This window comes from Artibeus jamaicensis, unplaced genomic scaffold (assembly GCF_021234435.1).
Source record: "Artibeus jamaicensis isolate MK-2021 breed Jamaican fruit bat unplaced genomic scaffold, CSHL_Jam_final contig_797, whole genome shotgun sequence".
Taxonomy (NCBI): domain Eukaryota; kingdom Metazoa; phylum Chordata; class Mammalia; order Chiroptera; family Phyllostomidae; genus Artibeus; species Artibeus jamaicensis.
The window spans coordinates 2,439,662-2,456,833 of NW_026521977.1; the positions used below are offsets into that span (position 1 = coordinate 2,439,662).

The 17,172-nt window shown below is 39.8% G+C and overlaps 1 protein-coding gene and 1 non-coding gene across 2 annotated transcripts; both read right to left on the bottom strand.

Moving 5' to 3' along the window:
• Positions 1–239: 239 nt before the first annotated feature.
• EIF4G2 (eukaryotic translation initiation factor 4 gamma 2) lies at positions 240–12,339 on the bottom strand. Its single transcript, XM_053673147.1, has 23 exons — positions 12,310–12,339; positions 11,617–11,863; positions 10,533–10,656; positions 10,144–10,209; positions 9,524–9,664; positions 8,887–8,989; positions 8,104–8,235; positions 7,948–8,014; positions 7,709–7,860; positions 7,253–7,363; positions 6,982–7,065; positions 6,800–6,898; positions 6,416–6,557; positions 6,161–6,321; positions 5,671–5,784; positions 4,961–5,086; positions 4,755–4,859; positions 4,447–4,662; positions 4,099–4,357; positions 3,636–3,840; positions 3,314–3,525; positions 3,104–3,225; positions 240–2,109 (listed from the first exon to the last, which is right to left on the bottom strand). Exons 1-23 carry the CDS (start codon positions 12,337–12,339, stop codon positions 2,044–2,046), a joined length of 3,084 nt encoding a protein of 1,027 aa, XP_053529122.1. The 3' UTR covers positions 240–2,043.
• Positions 5,476–5,617, bottom strand: LOC119040787 (small nucleolar RNA SNORD97). Its single transcript, XR_005080929.2, has one exon. It is a non-coding gene; the product is annotated as a small nucleolar RNA SNORD97 (small nucleolar RNA).
• Positions 12,340–17,172: the final 4,833 nt, after the last annotated feature.

Here is a 17,172-nt window from a genome sequence, read left to right on the forward strand (position 1 = left end):
GCCAATGAGGTGGAAAGAAAACGAAGTTTGTTGTCCTGGAAAGAAGTCTCAAGAAATGATTTACTGTCAAATAGAATGAAAAGCTATGGCTACAGCACTGGGTATGGATCTTGAGAAAGCTTCAGTTTACAGTTTGTCTGAGAATGAAGAACGAACAGGTAATGTGAGTAGGCAACTCTTCCCAAGAGGCATTGAAGATGTGGACTCTTATTTTTATGACAAGTCACTACAAATTTCCATACTGATGCTAAAGGCATTATTATTTATACAAAGCGCTCGTCAGGTACATAACAAACTTTCCACACTATGGTAGGTTGTGAAATACACTGTTCAGAGTCTAAAACAAGATGAGAATGCTACTCCAGGGGTCGTATTTAAGTTGTTCTTGAAGCGTGGGGTGGGCACTGGTGAAAACCTAGCTTCTGCAACCAGTGAGACAAATGCACATCTGGCCTAAGACTGGCCCAATTTCTTAGCTGAATTGGAATAATTCTGGCTGTAAACAGAATTCTAACCATATACTGACTGCACTTGCTAGGTTAAACTGTTCCCCTCCTTGATAGGGTGGTTGGGCAGGCTAGGAATAATGCAATTTATGGCTTATCTCCACAACCTAGCCCTTTCCCCAAAGTTCTCTTTTATCTGAAATGAAGTATTTGCAGCAGTCTGCTTGGCCTGAATTGTACTCAGCATAATCCACCAAAAACTATGAATGTTACTTGTGTGAGAACTTCCACGAAGAGGAAGACTGCTAAAATAGAGAGGACTAGCTTTTCTGAATCGATGACATATTGGTTCCACTCACTACTTGTCTTGGAGATGAACCTGATAGACCTTTCACACATCAAAGCTGTCAGGCACAGCAGTACAGCATGGTTTCTTCCTGTCTTTGTCTGGAGAGGCTCTCCCCTAAGAGGGTACCTAGGACTCCACAGCAGCTGCTGCTGGGAATACCCGCAGGTTGAAGCTGTGCTGTCTTGGCCATGAGGGTGGCTATTAGCCTCTCTGAGGCTACCATGTATTTCAGCATGACAATGAAAAGATAAATGTCATCCAGTTTGTTGCTATGCATTAGCAATGTACTCCAAATTCACAAGACTTGTGATCTCAGCACTGCCTTTGGTCACAGGAGCTGTTTGTTTATTGGTTACTTCCAACAATCTGACCTGAGAAATTCCCTCTCCTCATGGAAAGGGAATTAGAATAGGTAAGATTTTAAACGTTCCAAGTCTTGTTTGCCCATAGATTGGTGGATGCTAGTTTAGTCACACTCAGCTACATCAAGTATCACAATGTTTATTGATAGATACAAGTATATAAAATCAGGGCATGAACATGACTTGATAAATTAAGTAGACTTAATTTCAATACTATAATAAGAGGGACCAATTCAAATTCTCACCATTTGTTTCACACCCACAAAAACCACTTCAAGGGCATTAAACGATCTCTCAAAACTGATCAGTTTTGTGCAAGTAAACCATGTTTCTTTTAAAAAGACGTGTGCACTTGCCCAGGCTCAAGGATATTAAAATCTAGCACATAAAGCCCATTACTAGAGGTAGAAATACAGGCAATATACTATTACGGCAACAACCATCAATTACAGTTAAGAATTTTTCTGTAACAACCAAATGGATAATCAAATATTGCAACAACTCAAGTATTACTGAGCAAAGTGCATTTCTACAGTATTCAGTGTTGCTATTCAGTTTTCTAACTTAAAACAGCCTATGATAACTGGCAGCAAAGAAGATCCTTGCAATAGACTGCCTTCTGCTTGAGAACTTATGATGTAAGTATTGCATGCTGCTAATATACTATCTAAACATTAAAGATACTCCTAAAATATTTGATGGTAGACTATGATTAAGACATTACACTACAAAAAACCTTATGCAGAAGGAAATCCTAACTGACGTGCTTCTGCTTTAAATATTGTGAAAACATTACGGCGGAATGAATTTTCGCAGTGGTTAGGTCAAATGCAGTTACACCATATCAACAGTATGTTTTGCACAATTTAAGGCTTTGGCTGGTTCTTTAGTCAGCTTCTTCCTCTGATTCTTCTTCCTCAGCAGTTTCTAGCCAGGTTAGCCACTGATTCACCTGTAAATCAATTTGTAATTTTAAAAAAATAGGTAGTACTTACAGAGAAAACCTCAAAGCAGAAGCTTTGATTCAGAACCAAACTAGCAACCCACTCAAGTTCTATGCATTTTATAATCGCAAGTAGCCTCCGAGACATACTGCAAATATATTACTTGTATATTAGCCCTGAAGTTACTTTTTAAAAGTATTCACTATTTAGATATGGGATAACATGTAAGCTGTGTATATGTTATCAGATGCTGTTCTTTGACACCACTCCAGTTATATATACTTCAGGATCATTTCCGTATGCAACAGTGGCTCTTTCCAAACCTCTGTGTGTTATAGCAGTACTGTGGAGGACAGGGTAAGAATGCAAGATTCCAAAATAGATTTCCAGCTCTATTCCAAAACTGCACAATCATATTCTCTTAAGAACAGAGCTACGTATAAATGCTGCATGGGTGACTAAAACTAGTTTGTGAAGAAGTAAAAGACAAGACATTGTAGTAAATCAGTGTTTCTCAAAGCCTGGTCCCCTGGAAAACTGGTCTTAATAATCACCTGGATGTTGTACCACAGAACTATTAAATCAGAATCTGTGGGATTAGGACTGGAACCTGCTTTGCCATTTTAGAAACCGCTAGGGCAAAACTGCACTTCATAAGTTTGAAAATCGAGCCATAAGAAATCTAGGAGCAATCTCCTCTTTATTGGCATAAAAAACACCCAATCTTGCACAATCACCCAATCTTTGTAAATGACTTTAGTAAAAAATATTAGCTACCTCAAATGTCTTACACACGTAACTTAGCACTAGGATAAAGCCTTTCATTCACAGCTTCACTCAGTTCTGTTGTGACCTCCTTTAGTGTGGTGTGTAACAGTGCAGAATGGTATGTACAAACCACTATAATGACTTTGCTTGTATTTCAGTTTTAAAGGCTCTTCGTTAAAGTAATACCAAGTGAACTGGAAAAAGCAGACCGAGTATCTCCCGCAAAAGATTTACCTGGAACAAAGCCTTGCCTTTCCCGGGAAACTCTTGGGTTATGTCTTCCTTCCAAGCCAAGAAAGCTTCTTCTTCAATAATTTCCATGTCATAGAAGTGAACAAAAAAGCGGAGTAACATGCCTAAAGACAAAATGCAGTTTCATTATTTCGTATGCTGCTTAAAAAAGCAGCCCACACTTGCCACTCTTTCTGACACAAGCCATCTCACCTTTTGGGAAGTTGCTGTTGTAGCAGTGCACCTGAAGAGCATACAGGGCACTTACTTGTAGATCAACATGATCGTGAAGGAATTTCTGCATTACTGGCTTGAAAGAAAGAAGCAGTTGTTTTTCCTGCTCTAACTGTTCTTTGGAAGGAGCAGAGGAAGAATCTGTTTCATCACTGGGTGGGTTTACTTCACTAGAAATATACTGTAGGAAGCTAGAGAGAGAGGTCTTATTAGAACCCAAAAGCCAATTTTCTACTTTTAAGAAATAATCTTGATCCTTTCCCCTACAGACTTTTTGGTGGAAGACCCAACTTTATCTTACCTAGTCATTAAGATGTTCACAAATCCTTTATCTACATGAAGTTTGGGAGAGATGTTGTCTTTAATCCACTTATATATGGTCTGAGGGGATGGATCCAACTTTATTTGCTTCAATAGTTCCTTCTCCAATTTGAGGAGTGGAAATAAGAAACTAAGTCCCTTTCCTTCCAAAATCTCCAACATGCGATCCTTATTTTGATCAATTTCTGTAGAGACAAAACCATTTGCATCATCAGGTAGTAATTCTACAAATGTTCAAGATTCATGAAACTCTTGACAGTTAAAGCAAATCAAGGCAGGTAAAAACTAACTTTTAAAGAAAGTGCAATCTACTTGTGGGAGGTCATGCAGGTCACTGTCTGGACAGGACGATCACACTGTATGTATGACCCACACAAATCCACTCAGGTATCAAGGAATCCAGACTTTTTGTTTAAGTAGCAAAATTCTGAGCATTCTCTTACCTGGGAGCATTTTCTGCATATTGACCTTGCTTTGTTGGAAAAGTTCTGTTAACCATTCTCGATCTTGTAACTTAGCTAGTTGCTGAAGACAAAGTAAGAAGAGAGGAAAATGGGTGCCACTTTCCAGTGGTTGCGCTAGTTCGGAAATGCTCACCAGCTCTGAAATGATGGCACGAGCTGCGAACTGTGCTAAATATGATTTCACCAAGGGGATGTCAACCTCCAGTTTGGGGCACTGGTCCAATACATTCAAAAAAGCCTTAAAAGGAATATATACAGGGTCAGGTTATTAGTTGTCAAATTTGAATAAAAAGAATTCTCACAGCATCAGGGAAGTGTTGTTTCTACCTGCATGAAGTTGTCACTTGTAGCTATTCCTTCCTGTTTGAGTAAACTGATCAAAGAACTGGCTTTTTCTTTATCTTCATCACTTCTGTCTAGTGACAGGATGATTACTTTGCTTAACATCTCAGGAAGAAAGTGTTTAGGAGCCCGCATTTCTCTTACACCACTGACAGCTTCATTTGCATTTCCACTGTTCAGATATTCAGTCACAACAGTTTCCTGAAAAGAACACAATCCAAGTGTCTTCAATGTTTTTCCTAAAAACTCAAAAGTATTCCATGAATTAGACTACGGCATTATTTGAAACTTACAGTTAGTTTAAGTAGTTCTTCCTTTGAGGGTGGCGGCTTTTTACTGGTCTTGGCAGGCTTTTCCTGAATAAGTGGTGGATTAGTTTTGAGACCAAGCTGAGGTGTCTAAAAAAAAGCAACGTAAGTGTGAATGTTCAATAACAAATTTTTTAAAAATCTTCAGAAAGTACTGAAATAGAGCAAGTTGACAAACTATGGTCAAATACCTGTCCCAGAGGAGGTGTCTGAGTGCGCGGTGGCTGCGCACTAGGAGGAATCATAGTTATCTGGGGCTGAAGCTTTGGCACTTGATTTTTATTCATTAGGAACGACTGAGCAGGCCTCAGACTAATCTAGAATTGCAAACCAATTAAAACAGATATCCAAGTTAACAAAATGCAGTTGGGTAAGATCTAAATGCAACGTTCTCAAATCCTAAAATTAAGTCAGCCTACACAAACGTGATAATCTCAGATAGGAATATAATTTTAATAACCAAAAAAGTATTCCATGTGAACAGGTTCAATTTCTGGGAAGAAAATTAAAAGATCTGATCCACACAAGAGTAAGATATTGTTAAATCTTGCATTTGTATCAGAACTCTCCTAGGATTAACATCACTTAAATAACCATAAAATTGCACTAGTTTAGAAAATATCTTGCTTTGTTCTTAATTAAGTCATTCTATTTGGAGGGAAATCACAATCAAAACCTTGACATTTTTCTTGCTCTCACTAAAGACTTGCCCTCATATCTCATAATCGTTGCTCACAGGACGCTGGATATACAAAGAAAAGAAAAGAAAAAGTAGTACAGAAAAAAGAGAAAGACAAGAACTCCAGCATTAAGTCCTCTTAACGCATCTTTTTATAATCATTGGGCAATAGACTTCTAAATCAACAAACTGTTGCATATTAAGTAACATAGGCAAATGTACCTCATCTGCATTAAGCTGTCCTTTCTTAGAAAACCGAGGTGGCATATCCTTCGACTGTCCTTGCAGCTGGGATAAGAGTCCCTGACTCTGGTTATGGTAGAGCTGGCTTAGCCCCTATTTCAGAAAGGGAGAAAGAAAGTCCAGATAAAAAGGAGTCCACAAATTATGGTAATAAAGTACCAAAAAGATGAGCCAAGACATAAGAAAAGCTTAACTGAATTTTCCCAGAGAAAGTACAAGATGAAACAGGGAAGAATAAAAATCTAACCTAACTGTCAAATAAAGTTTACAATGTGATTTTACTAACACTTTACTAATCTTAAGGATTAAATATTCCACCCAGTTTAAAATAAGTGCCACAGATATAAATTTGGTTTAGAAAAACATATACAACCCTATAGTATCTGCATTTTTTTAAGAAGCAAAACTAAATAACAAACGTTACAGGATTTAGTGCTTGTTACCTGAATATTCTTAAGTGTCTTCTTACCTGGCTTTTCATAAACTTGCCTCCCATCTCTCCAAACTGTGACTGTGTGGGAGGCATGATGTGTCCCCCATGGCCATTGAAGAGTTGATTTGAACGATGACGCCCCATGGTGGGTGAAAATCTATCCTGGATAACTCCTGGACCAGTCCCAATTCCACTACCTATAAATATATACACGGACAACTTTTTACACATCTACTACTATGCTATGCTGATTTTTTAGTTTAACCAAACCACTACTTTGTTCAAAATCACCTGGCATTTGTCCAAACATATCAGCAAGTCCTCCAAGTGGGTCCCTATCCATTTTCATCCTGGGTGGCATGAAAGGTCCCTCCAGAAAGAAGTCACTCCTCATCCCTTGAGCCATAGGAGCTGGAATAAACACTCCTAGATCCTTTAGAAACAAAGTAAATAAAATACTTGTTTTAGACATTATTGTGTGCAAAACTAAAATTCTTACAACAGGGGAAGAAAACAGAAATACTTGTCGAGTATCAAAGTGCTATTTATATAATTTCTGAGCTCCACCAAGTACGATGAGAGTCTCAAGTTTTAGGACAGTCTTTTGGCCATTATAATCCTAAAGCACACTTGATTAAAAAAAAAAAAAAAAAAAAAAAAAAAAGATCATCTTACTTTTACTGCATCTTGACGGATTTGATTGATCGTCTTTGGTCCATTGTCAAGAAAAGCCTTGCGAGGAACCCAGTGGTGTTCTCGCAACTCTACTGTATCCTTAAATTAAATAATAAATTTACTTTTAGTAATCTGAACAGAAAAAGTGAGCTCACAAACATTATTAAAGAAACCAGTTTTACCTGCAGCAGGAAACGAATCCTTGCTGGCAATTCCTTACTTAACATCAAGGAGCACATTCGGGCAAAGTACTGATCCATTAAGGACTAATAAAAGAAAAAGAAAATAGTCAAAACGAAATAATATGGCAAATGTATACTACTTAAGGATTTTAAGACTTCTAGATTATAATCAAGGTTAATGACTAAATATGACAATCCCCTATATCCCAAAAGTCATCTGATTAGAATATTAATACACACTACTTAAATCATCTATTAGTAACATGCATACCTTGGCTCGTTCATGGTCTAATCTAGGTCCCACTGTCCTCATTATCTGACAGAGGCATTCCAAATCTTCTCCCATATCTTTGAGTTGGACTCTCTTCTTCTTTTCCAAAAGCTACCAAGGGAAATAACCCATGATGATGAAAATCTTATATTTAAATGTTTTATATGTCTGCACTGACTTACGGTTCCCACAGTATCTAACATAGTCCTTTCTATTTGGTCTGTGTTGAAAAAATCCTTCCAAATCAAGCAATTATATAGGTAGGTAATCAGTTCTACCCCTACCTTACTATACTGCATACTTCCATATTCAGAACACTGAAACAAGTTTTGCTGACCATCTAAAATACTTCAGTTAGCCTACTACCTCTCTCAGATAGCAAAAGATAACTCATTTCTCCCAAATAATTATGTGTACCCAGTTATTATCTAAGCCTAAACTCCCAAGTACACTTACTGTTTTGATGCACTTATGAAGGATAGATTCATGAATAAGATCAAGCTTTCCAAGTTCTCCAATGAATTTGATGTTCCCCAACATCTTGATCTTAGCAATGGCTCTCTGTTCCTCCTCCTCAGGGAGGAGGGGGTTTTCACGTTTATCATAGACTGGAAAAAAACAGGAAAGAGTAAAGTTAACATTCAAAATTAAGTTGAAAATGTACAGAACTACTTAGCACCAAATATAATTCTTACCATCAACATTTCTGGTTCGGTTTTCAAATTCATCTTGTAATTTGGAAATTAGGAGGCGTCTGAATGTCTATTAGAAATAAAAGACATTTAGCAAGTTTTATTAATGAAATCTTTCAAATCAACTTTAAAATAGGCAAAGCAAGCACTACCACTTACTGTGCTTTGCTTCTGTCCTGGCTGACCCTCTGCTGCTGGGCCATCAAAGTTTGGTGCATCTTCTGCCAATCGCAGACATAGCTGAGCATACAATGAGCTATACTTTGGCTCTTCTAGGGCTTTGTCCACAATCTACAGAAAACACCATTTTAGAAACTAAATATGACAACCTAAAGAACCATTCACTTATTATTTAATAATTTCTTGCAGACTTAATCTTAGATCTCAAGTTTCTTACTAATTCTCTATGCCTCATAATTTAGGAATAAGAATACCTCTTCTGCAAGAATTAGTATGTAAACTAAATTAGATAATGTATATGAAGTAGGAAAACACAAATATTTAAATGTTAGCTATTATAGCATATTGAATAAATCCAGTTATACAGATCTCGTACTAGCCACAACCCACCCCATTCCCTGGAGTTGAACACATGCTGAAAATCAAAACTGTAAACAGACACTGGAATGCTCTATCAACGATCATACAATTCATCCCCAAGATCAAAATATGGTGTTTTCCATAGAATGAAAAAATGTGAACAGCCTGCTAATGATAAGTCGGTTAACTTTTCAAGCACACGTAGTATGAACAATTTAAAATTCACTTCTTAAATCGGATGCCATTCATATTTAGTTGGTCTTTTAAAAAATCATTATTCAGAAAAACTTATCTAGCTCATACCTCACAAGTTTTAAGCAATAAATGCAAATGTAAAAAAAAACAACCTAAGTTTGTCAAACATTTTTCTCCCCCCTTTAATTAAGTCAAAAATTCACTTACCAGCAGTATGACCCCTTTAAGGATGAGTTTAGACTCTACACCCACATTGAGGAGCTCAAGGCATAGCTTGTCAAACTTTTCAGGAGTAAGCTTATTTAGTATGCTGGGGGAAAAAGGAATCACACTTTAAGTGTCAGCCAACAAAGAATTGAGGTGAAAAACAGCTTTTAAATGTTTCCTCTATTATCTCCCTTTAACATTAAGGCATTTCTCCTTACCCATCTAACTAAAGGGATGTTTAAACAAAGATACCACTGTTACTTAGTTTATAGTATCTGTACCTGACTGGGGAGGGTCCCTAAGTGTCTGACAAGCACTCTTTCTTCGCACATGCTCAAAACCCTGAGAACAAGGGCCTCCTTATTATCAAGGCTAGGTGTAGAAGACCTGTTGTGTGCTTCACTGGGTTATACACCAGACAGACAACGTCAGCAAAACAGGCCGAAAGCAACTCTAAGCCCCCAAATACTGACGGTACTGTTCTTTAAGATAAAACTGTCAACACTGGTATTTGTTAAAATACATACTTTGTGCATGAACATTGTCTTCTGAGTAATATAGCATACCCACAAAAGAAATACAATTAACTCATTCTTCCCGCCTTTTAGTTTAGAATCAAATAGACCTATAAACTTACCCTCTTACTTTCCTGAAGATTGCATCATGTCGTTCTTTTTCATTTGCGGAGTTGTTTGCTGCGGAGTTGTCATCTCGTCTAGTGCTTCGTGCAGGAATCCATTTCTGAGCGTTTTGCCCTGGGGTTTTCCCCAGGAACTCGCTAGTAAAAATTAATTAGGACCATTTAAAACATAGCATCCAGTCACACAAATCGAATGTTATACTGATCAGAAATCCTTCTAAACAAAGACATTTCACCCAACTTGCCTTACAACCAAACCACACAATCAGTGGTTTCCAAACAACAGTGTCCATCTCAATCACCTCAAGGGCTTTTGAGAGACCAGACTGCTGGGGCTATTCCCAGCTTCTGCCTCAGTGGGTCTGGAGTAGAGCCCAATAACTCACATTTCTAACACAGACTCCCAGGTGATGCTAATGCTGCCACACCTTGGGCACCAATATTTTCTAATGTCTCATGACCATGTTTGCATGATTAAGCTAAATTTAGGTTATGTGGTAGAAATGCCAGTAAGGTTAGAATTCCCGACGTCTACTGCCATAACCATATTGTTATGCATGACAAAGACAAACAAATCTGTTATTTAAAAACTCATTGTTTTGACATCTTTACAATACCTGTTGCCAGCAGTCTTGGGATAGTGCTGAGGTGCACCCCTACTTCCTCCTCCGCCCGAAGAAGCACTAATTAAAAGAAAACATTAAAAGAATCTATATCCCCAAATATGCTTCATTTGGAGGGACAAGGAATCTCATTAATTATTCTGTATTTTAGAAATTACACCACACATGAGACTGAACTTGGGCCAAATGAAAAGCCAAATAATTGACCACATTTATTTTTTATATGGCAATAAGTAGTGAAAATGAAAGGACTTCAATAAAAACAAACACGACACATTATAAAATTAAATGTACAGCACATTTATTCAGAATTATTTGGTGTGGCGATTCTTTTGATTCTGTTATTAGTCTCTAACAATTGCCCAAAATAAATCTACACATACCTGAAACGAGAAGCACCCCCTTCTGCAATCGCACTCTCCACTTTGGCGGCTTGACAATGAAGAGTCTTCAAAAGAATAATATTAATGGATGGGGTGGGGAGGGACGGGGATGGGAGAAATGAAAAACCTAGGAAAAAAAAAAAGAATACCCAAATTAGACTCCGCTAACATACAAATCTATAAACCTCCTTCAACTATAATTTATTGCAGATCATAGCACTGCAGTTGACCAAACTTTCATTGCATTGCAGACTCGTAAAACTAAAATACAGTAAACAAATGGGCAGTAAAATACTTTTTTGTCTAGCCACCTGGAAACCCCTCTGCTCAAGGATGCAAAAAGAACTTTCATGGAAATCTCAACTGCTAAGAACGAATCTTTGAAAAAGCCACATCCTACCGCCTTTAAAACTGAGTAATGAAATCAACAATATAGAAAATTTAACTATCAACACGGGGCACATTATGTGGAAAATGTCGAAAGTTTAGTGTCTCAGTGACAAGTGAAACAGACTAGATCAGAGACAACCAGACCGTCTAGCAGTTTTCTTCACTGTCCGTATTTCTGACTCCCCAGCACAGAGGGCATCAGGGGAGACAGGCGAGGGGGCAAGGGTGTACAGTAGCTGGCATTAAACAGGCGGAAGACGAGGGCCACAACATGGCAGCAGGAACCTCCGCCCCGTTTCTTCCCTTCGTGGGAACAAAAGAGCAGTGGATTCCTCCCAGTCGGGCCCGAGTTAGGGAAGTGTTTCCGACAGCCTTCCCACGGAGCCACCAGGAGCAAGCCTCGGGGAGGAGAGGTGGCCGGCCACGCCGGCCCAGCAGCGACCGTCTCTTTGTTCTCCAGAGGGGAAGGCGGCCTCCTCTCTGCCCACAGCCTCCAAAAGGGCCCCCTCCTACCCCATAAATCCCCACGGGACAGACAGTCGCCTCTCCATTCCCTTCCTAACTGACAAAAGGACACAGATCATTGTTGTCTCTCCCCTCTCCGGTCTCAGCAAGGGCCCGCTGGGGATGTCCTTCACTCCTCCCAACGACGAACGGCCCTGCCGCTCCCGACCGGCAACGGGAGTTCACACACCTCCCCTCCGGGAGGCCGGTCTCCGGGACTCCTGTGGCTCGGATGGTCCCGCGCCAACGGCCGGGCGCTCGCGCCGGCCCGCGTCCCTCCCCGCTGAGGCGCGTGCGGCCCCGGCCACGCTCTCTCCCTGTCCGAACACAACCGCGGCTTGACTGCCCGGGACCCCAACCCCGCAGCCACGAGGACGGCCGTGGTCACCAGGGTTGCTGTCTTCTACTCCGTCGGCAACAGGAAGGGAGAACAAAGGCTAAGAATTTCCAGGTGCCCGAAGCGCGGAGGAAACGCTAAAAAGGGTCGCCCCGCCCGAGTCCGCCTGCGGCCGCCATTTTGTACCACTCGAGAAGAAGTGGCCTGTGGAGGGCGGCCATTTTGAAGCGCTCTAATCGGCGGCGGCGCCAGCAGCGGCGGCAGCTCCACTCACCTTCACCGGGAACTCAGCAGCTGCCAATGCAGCTGCCTCTTCGGGATCCGGTCGTCGGGGACGGGGAAAGGAGGGGAAGGGGAACGGAAAACAAAAAAGGGGGAGGGAAGGGGGAGGAAGGAGTCGGGAACGGCTGGAAACTCTCAGCTCAGAGGAGTCGCTGCTGCAGCCACCACCCGGTACTCGCCGCCACCTCCATAGAGCTCCGACTCACTGCTGGCGCTGAGGCGTGTCTGAAGCCGAACTTATCACTCTGGGGCAGCGGAACCCACCGGTGCCGCCCCGAATGGCTCCTTCGCCATCCAATCAGCAGCCTGGCTGCTATTCGCCACCAATCCGCGCAGGATGGCGGGGAGGAACCACCGGGCCAAGCTCGGTTGCGGCGCAGCCCCGCCGCAGTGCGCAAATCAGTATTCGCGAAGGCTCTGAGGCCAAGTCAGTGGCGTAAGGGGAAGCGAGCACGGCCGAGATGCGGGCCACTTGCGTAAAGTTGTAGAGCCCTTCTGAGTCTGCGTTGGCGTGGCTGTCTTATCTTCCTCCTGTCTTTGTTCCCTGAGTCCGTACCCCGTGCAGGACTTGAAAAACCCTCTTTCCCCTCTTCCTCGTTTTCTTACCGCGCTGTGGGAAGGAAACTCGCCCTTTTCCTATCCTATCCGATTCCTATCCGTAGCCTGTCACAGCATTGATTTCTTAGCGATTCCAAGGAGCTGTGATTGCCCCTCGCAGACGGTGCTTCCCTGGGACGGGCCTATAGGATTGGGGCCTGGCGCCCCGCGGGCACAGCGCCTCGAATCACTGTTGGGCTCCGGCTGTTCGACTCCATAGGGTAGGGGAGCCGGGAGAGTAAGGTTCAGGAGACAAGACGGTGCACCCCAATACGTAAAGAAAGCTTCATTTAGCTCCCTGTATATTCCACCCCCTGCTGAGTTAAGGAGAAAGGGTTGAAAGGAGAAGTCTATTGTCTGTTTTAGTACTCCACACAAAAACATCTTTTCCCAAGTAGGTCCGGCCGGCGGTCACGGAGGAATACCCAGAATATGCCAGACCAATTTGAAAGAAGTGTTTACGGACCGCGAGCGTTGGAGGATTTTAATTGCTACTTTCTGGATTTTTTTTTTCCCCAAAATACGTTGAAGACTCTGTGTTTCTATTTTATGTAAGGTCCGACTTAGCAAATAGGATTAGGCTTTTCAAAGCCGGCAAGATGAACGATTTATTCTTTTCAGGTAGAAAAAGGGGTAGATACTGTAAAATGAAGTGTTACATGATTTTCGACATTTTAACTATCCAGAAAAGAAGTCATATTTCCATATACTAAACAACCAGTAGATATTTCCCCATCTTCATTTTGGATGTACAGCTCTTGATAATGTGTGATAAAAATCGTGTGTGTGTGAGAGAGAGAGAGAGAGAGAACGCATGACTTGAAGAAAGCATTAGATAAAGGGTGGAATTTGCAAATACCCAAACTTTTATTTGACGTGTCAAAACAGCTCTTGAGGTTGAAAACACCTACTCCTTAATACAATTTTCAAGAAAGTTGCAGGACAATTTTCAAGGAACTTGCATTTTTCCTAGGACATTTAAAGCTGATCCTAGGACTCCTAGGGCATGGTGTGACTGAAGGTTTGAAACGCAATTCCATCATCTTTAGATCTTTGCCATATATAGGCTGATTATTCCCCCTCCTTATTATGTTACCCCAGTTATTGCTATTAACTGGAAGTCAACTTCACTTGAACTTTAACTGGAAAAGATACTCACTCTTGGAGTTAGTTACACGTAATAAAATTTGGGGGAGGGAAGGTGCAAGCTGGGTTTCAAACACAAAAGTTTCCCCTTTATAACTTCAGGACCGTTCTAGCTTTCAAAATAATACCAGAATAGTATTTCTTTATACTTTCTGTAGGGCTTTATGGGTTGTGAAAATGCTTTCATATATGTGATATTTTATTTTTATATAGCTGGTTTACATTATTCATGACTAATAATACATTAATCTGAAGAAAGATAGTGTTCAAAAACACTATTCTAGTCTAGACAGAATATTTACTGAGCCCTAAAACCTGAGTGGACTTTTAATTGAGGAACTTGAAACTCGATAAGTTAAAAAATATTTAAAATAATTTTTAAAATCTTTGCTAATTGTAAATCCTTTTGATATGGGCTTTGCAGATGTGAGTGTATGTGAGAAACTGGGCTGGGAGAAAGTTACCCAAGGTAGAAAAAGTGGAAATATGGATAAAACATAATCTTTCAATTACCTATCAATTAGTGGGAGAGATAGAGGTTCACAGTTTTGATATACTTTCACCACATCATGGATGTATGAAAATTCAAGAAATTGTTTGAATTTAGCTTTCAATTTATAGAAAATTGAATTTTAAATAATACACACTTCAAACTGCTAGGTTTAAAACTTCCATTTTATGTGATTTTTCTCTAAGATTGAAAGCCTCTTAAGAGTCCTGACTGGTTAACTCATATTTTTACAGTATTTTAACTAATCATGTTAAATGCTGGTTATTATCCTAACATACATAGCTCCTGGAGCATCTGTTATCTTCTCTGCACTTAAGGATTCCCTAATCGTACATCTCCAGCTAACTAACTTCAATTTTGAGTTTCTAGTAGCCTATTATTGATCAGAGATGCAAACTTGCAGCCATAATTACTTTGGGCCACAGAGTAACTTTAAAGTAGACATTAAAATTTTAAGAAATTTTACATACAAATCCAAATTTCCATCTTTTCAGGAAAAAATCTTAAAATATGGCAATATAGGGCCTGAAATTGCAACAGATATTCAAGTGTAGCTGAGTAGCAACAGCCTCATCTAGATGTTTTCTCTTTATTTCACCATAGTTAAATCTCACTTGACTCATTTATGTTCCCGTCTAGCCTCTGTAGCCATTTTGCTTTTTTGAATTATTTGTTCAAATTCAAAAGAGTCCATATGTAAATGATTATCTTCCTATTATAATCAAAAGGAATCAAACTACTTAGTTCAAATATCTTCTCTATAACTACATAACTTTGGGCAAGTTATGTACCTGCTCTCTCTTCTTAGTTCCTAGATTTGTAAAATAGGAATAACAGTATTTATAGAATTGTTGTAAAGATTAAATAAGATAATGTATGTAAAGCACATAGCACAGTCCCTGACATAGTAATTATGTCAATTACCATATTATCAATAATATTGATTAATCAACTGTTTTACAGTTGATCCCATTATTCTTCTCTACTAAAAACTTGACTCTACATTTTCTCTTTCCTTTTCATCAAGTTTAATATTGAATCAGTTACTGAGTCCTGATGTTATTTCCCTCTAAATAATCTTCCTACAGTCATCTTTTATCCTACAATGTCATTGCATGCATGCTAATCTAGGCCTTAGTATAAAATTTCCTCCTAGGTTATTGAAAAATTCTAGTTAGTCTCCTATAGCCTTTACTCTCTATTCTGGATACTCATATCAGTCTTTTTTTAATTTTATTCATTTAATTTTATTAATATTCCCATATGCATACTCTCTTCCACCTCCACCTACCCCTGCCCACTCATATTAGTTGTTCTTCTGTGGTTCGCAGACCCGTGCTCAATCCACTGAGCTACACCAGCCAGGGTCATATTAGTTGTTCTTAAAACACTCCCCCTGCCCCAACATATCACTGCCATGTTTGAGAATCTTAGTGCTTCACTATTTTCTACATTAGTTGATCTCAATTGTGGCTACACAGCAGAATCACCTGAGACCTTTTAAAACTCTGAGTGTCCAGGCTACATCCAAGAACAGATAAATCTGAATCTCTGAGAGTGGGATCCAGGCATCAATAGCTTTTAAAGTTCTCCAAGTGATTCCAATGTGCAGTCAAGGTTTGAGAACCACAGCAGGAAGTCGGAATATTATAGAAAATGATAACATTACAGCTCCAGAGAGAGAGAGAGAGAGACCCTAGTAAAAGGATTCTAGAAAGGGACTACATTCAAATAGGGAAACAAGCATACAAACTTAAGGATCCTAGCTCATACACTTTGGCCTGGCTGTAAAGTCCTTCATATTTTGGCCCTATCCTACCTCTTCTGTTGGTCTTATTTTTCACCACTCCCAGACACCAAATCTTGTCTCATAGAGCCAGTTAGGCTGGTACTGCTGCCTCAAAGAATTCACTCCCACTAATGTGCTATTATTGCTTGCAATTTTGAAACCATCCTCATTTATCCCTTCTACATATTTATTCCTGAAGCACAGACATGAATATGTAAGTGCCCTACTCAAAAATGCCAGTAGGTCTCCCCAAACAACATCAGAACTTCTTAGTTTGGCCCTTTGCAATTTGGTTTCAGACTACTTCCCTGTTCCTAGGTACACACTGCCTCCAGTCCTACTTACCTATAATCTAGCTCTAGCTCTATGGTACTCAAAATATGCTGTCTTATAATACCAATGTTCTGTATCATATGACTAAAATTTGGTGGGTTTTTTCAGAGACTTGGCAGAAAAAAATAAAGCTGATGAATTAATATACTAATGGTTAGGTGAGGAGCTTGAGCTTAATCTCTGTTTTCAAGGAGCTCACAATCTAGACAAGATGTACACACCAATTACATAAAAAAGGCAGGAAAGGGTAGAATTAGAGCTAAACTGAACAACCAAGAAAAAAATACTATAAGGTTTCATAAAGGGAATAATAGGAGATGAGGCTTCGGTCATCCTTCCTTAAGTGCCAGAATGATGATTTGGGACTCACTATAAAGGCAGAGAAAGTTCTTGAGCTGATCAGAATTCTGACGAATTGTAGTTTAAAGCTGATAGTTTTCATTGACCAGAGTGTTGTTTTAGGGAAACTAACCTTTTGGCTTGCATAAATTGAATTGAAATAAAAATGTGGAGATAGGGAGATCAGTTAGAAAGCTATATCCTGTGTTATTTTTATCTCCCTTCCAAAATCATAAGGTCCTTGAGATTGGGAACACTTCCCTGGCATTTCTAGTAGAGTTCTTTGCACACAGCAGGAACTGAGAAAATATTTGTGTGTATTATCTTGTTGACATTTATTTATTCATTTTTCTCTTGGCTTCCATGACTTTACATGTTCAGGATCTCCTTCTACTTGATTAGATTTTTTACC

Bases quoted from the DNA above. Each gene is read 5' to 3' on its own strand.
- EIF4G2 (XM_053673147.1), bottom strand. From the start codon at position 12,339: ATGGCGAAGGAGCCATTCGGGGCGGCACCG. The intron at 7,066-7,252 runs GTATGCATGTTA...TTCTTTTATTAG, and splicing joins TAGACCATGAACGAGCCAAG to TCCTTAATGGATCAGTACTT. The intron at 6,322-6,415 runs GTGATTTTGAAC...ATATATTTATAG, and splicing joins TATGTTTGGACAAATGCCAG to GTAGTGGAATTGGGACTGGT.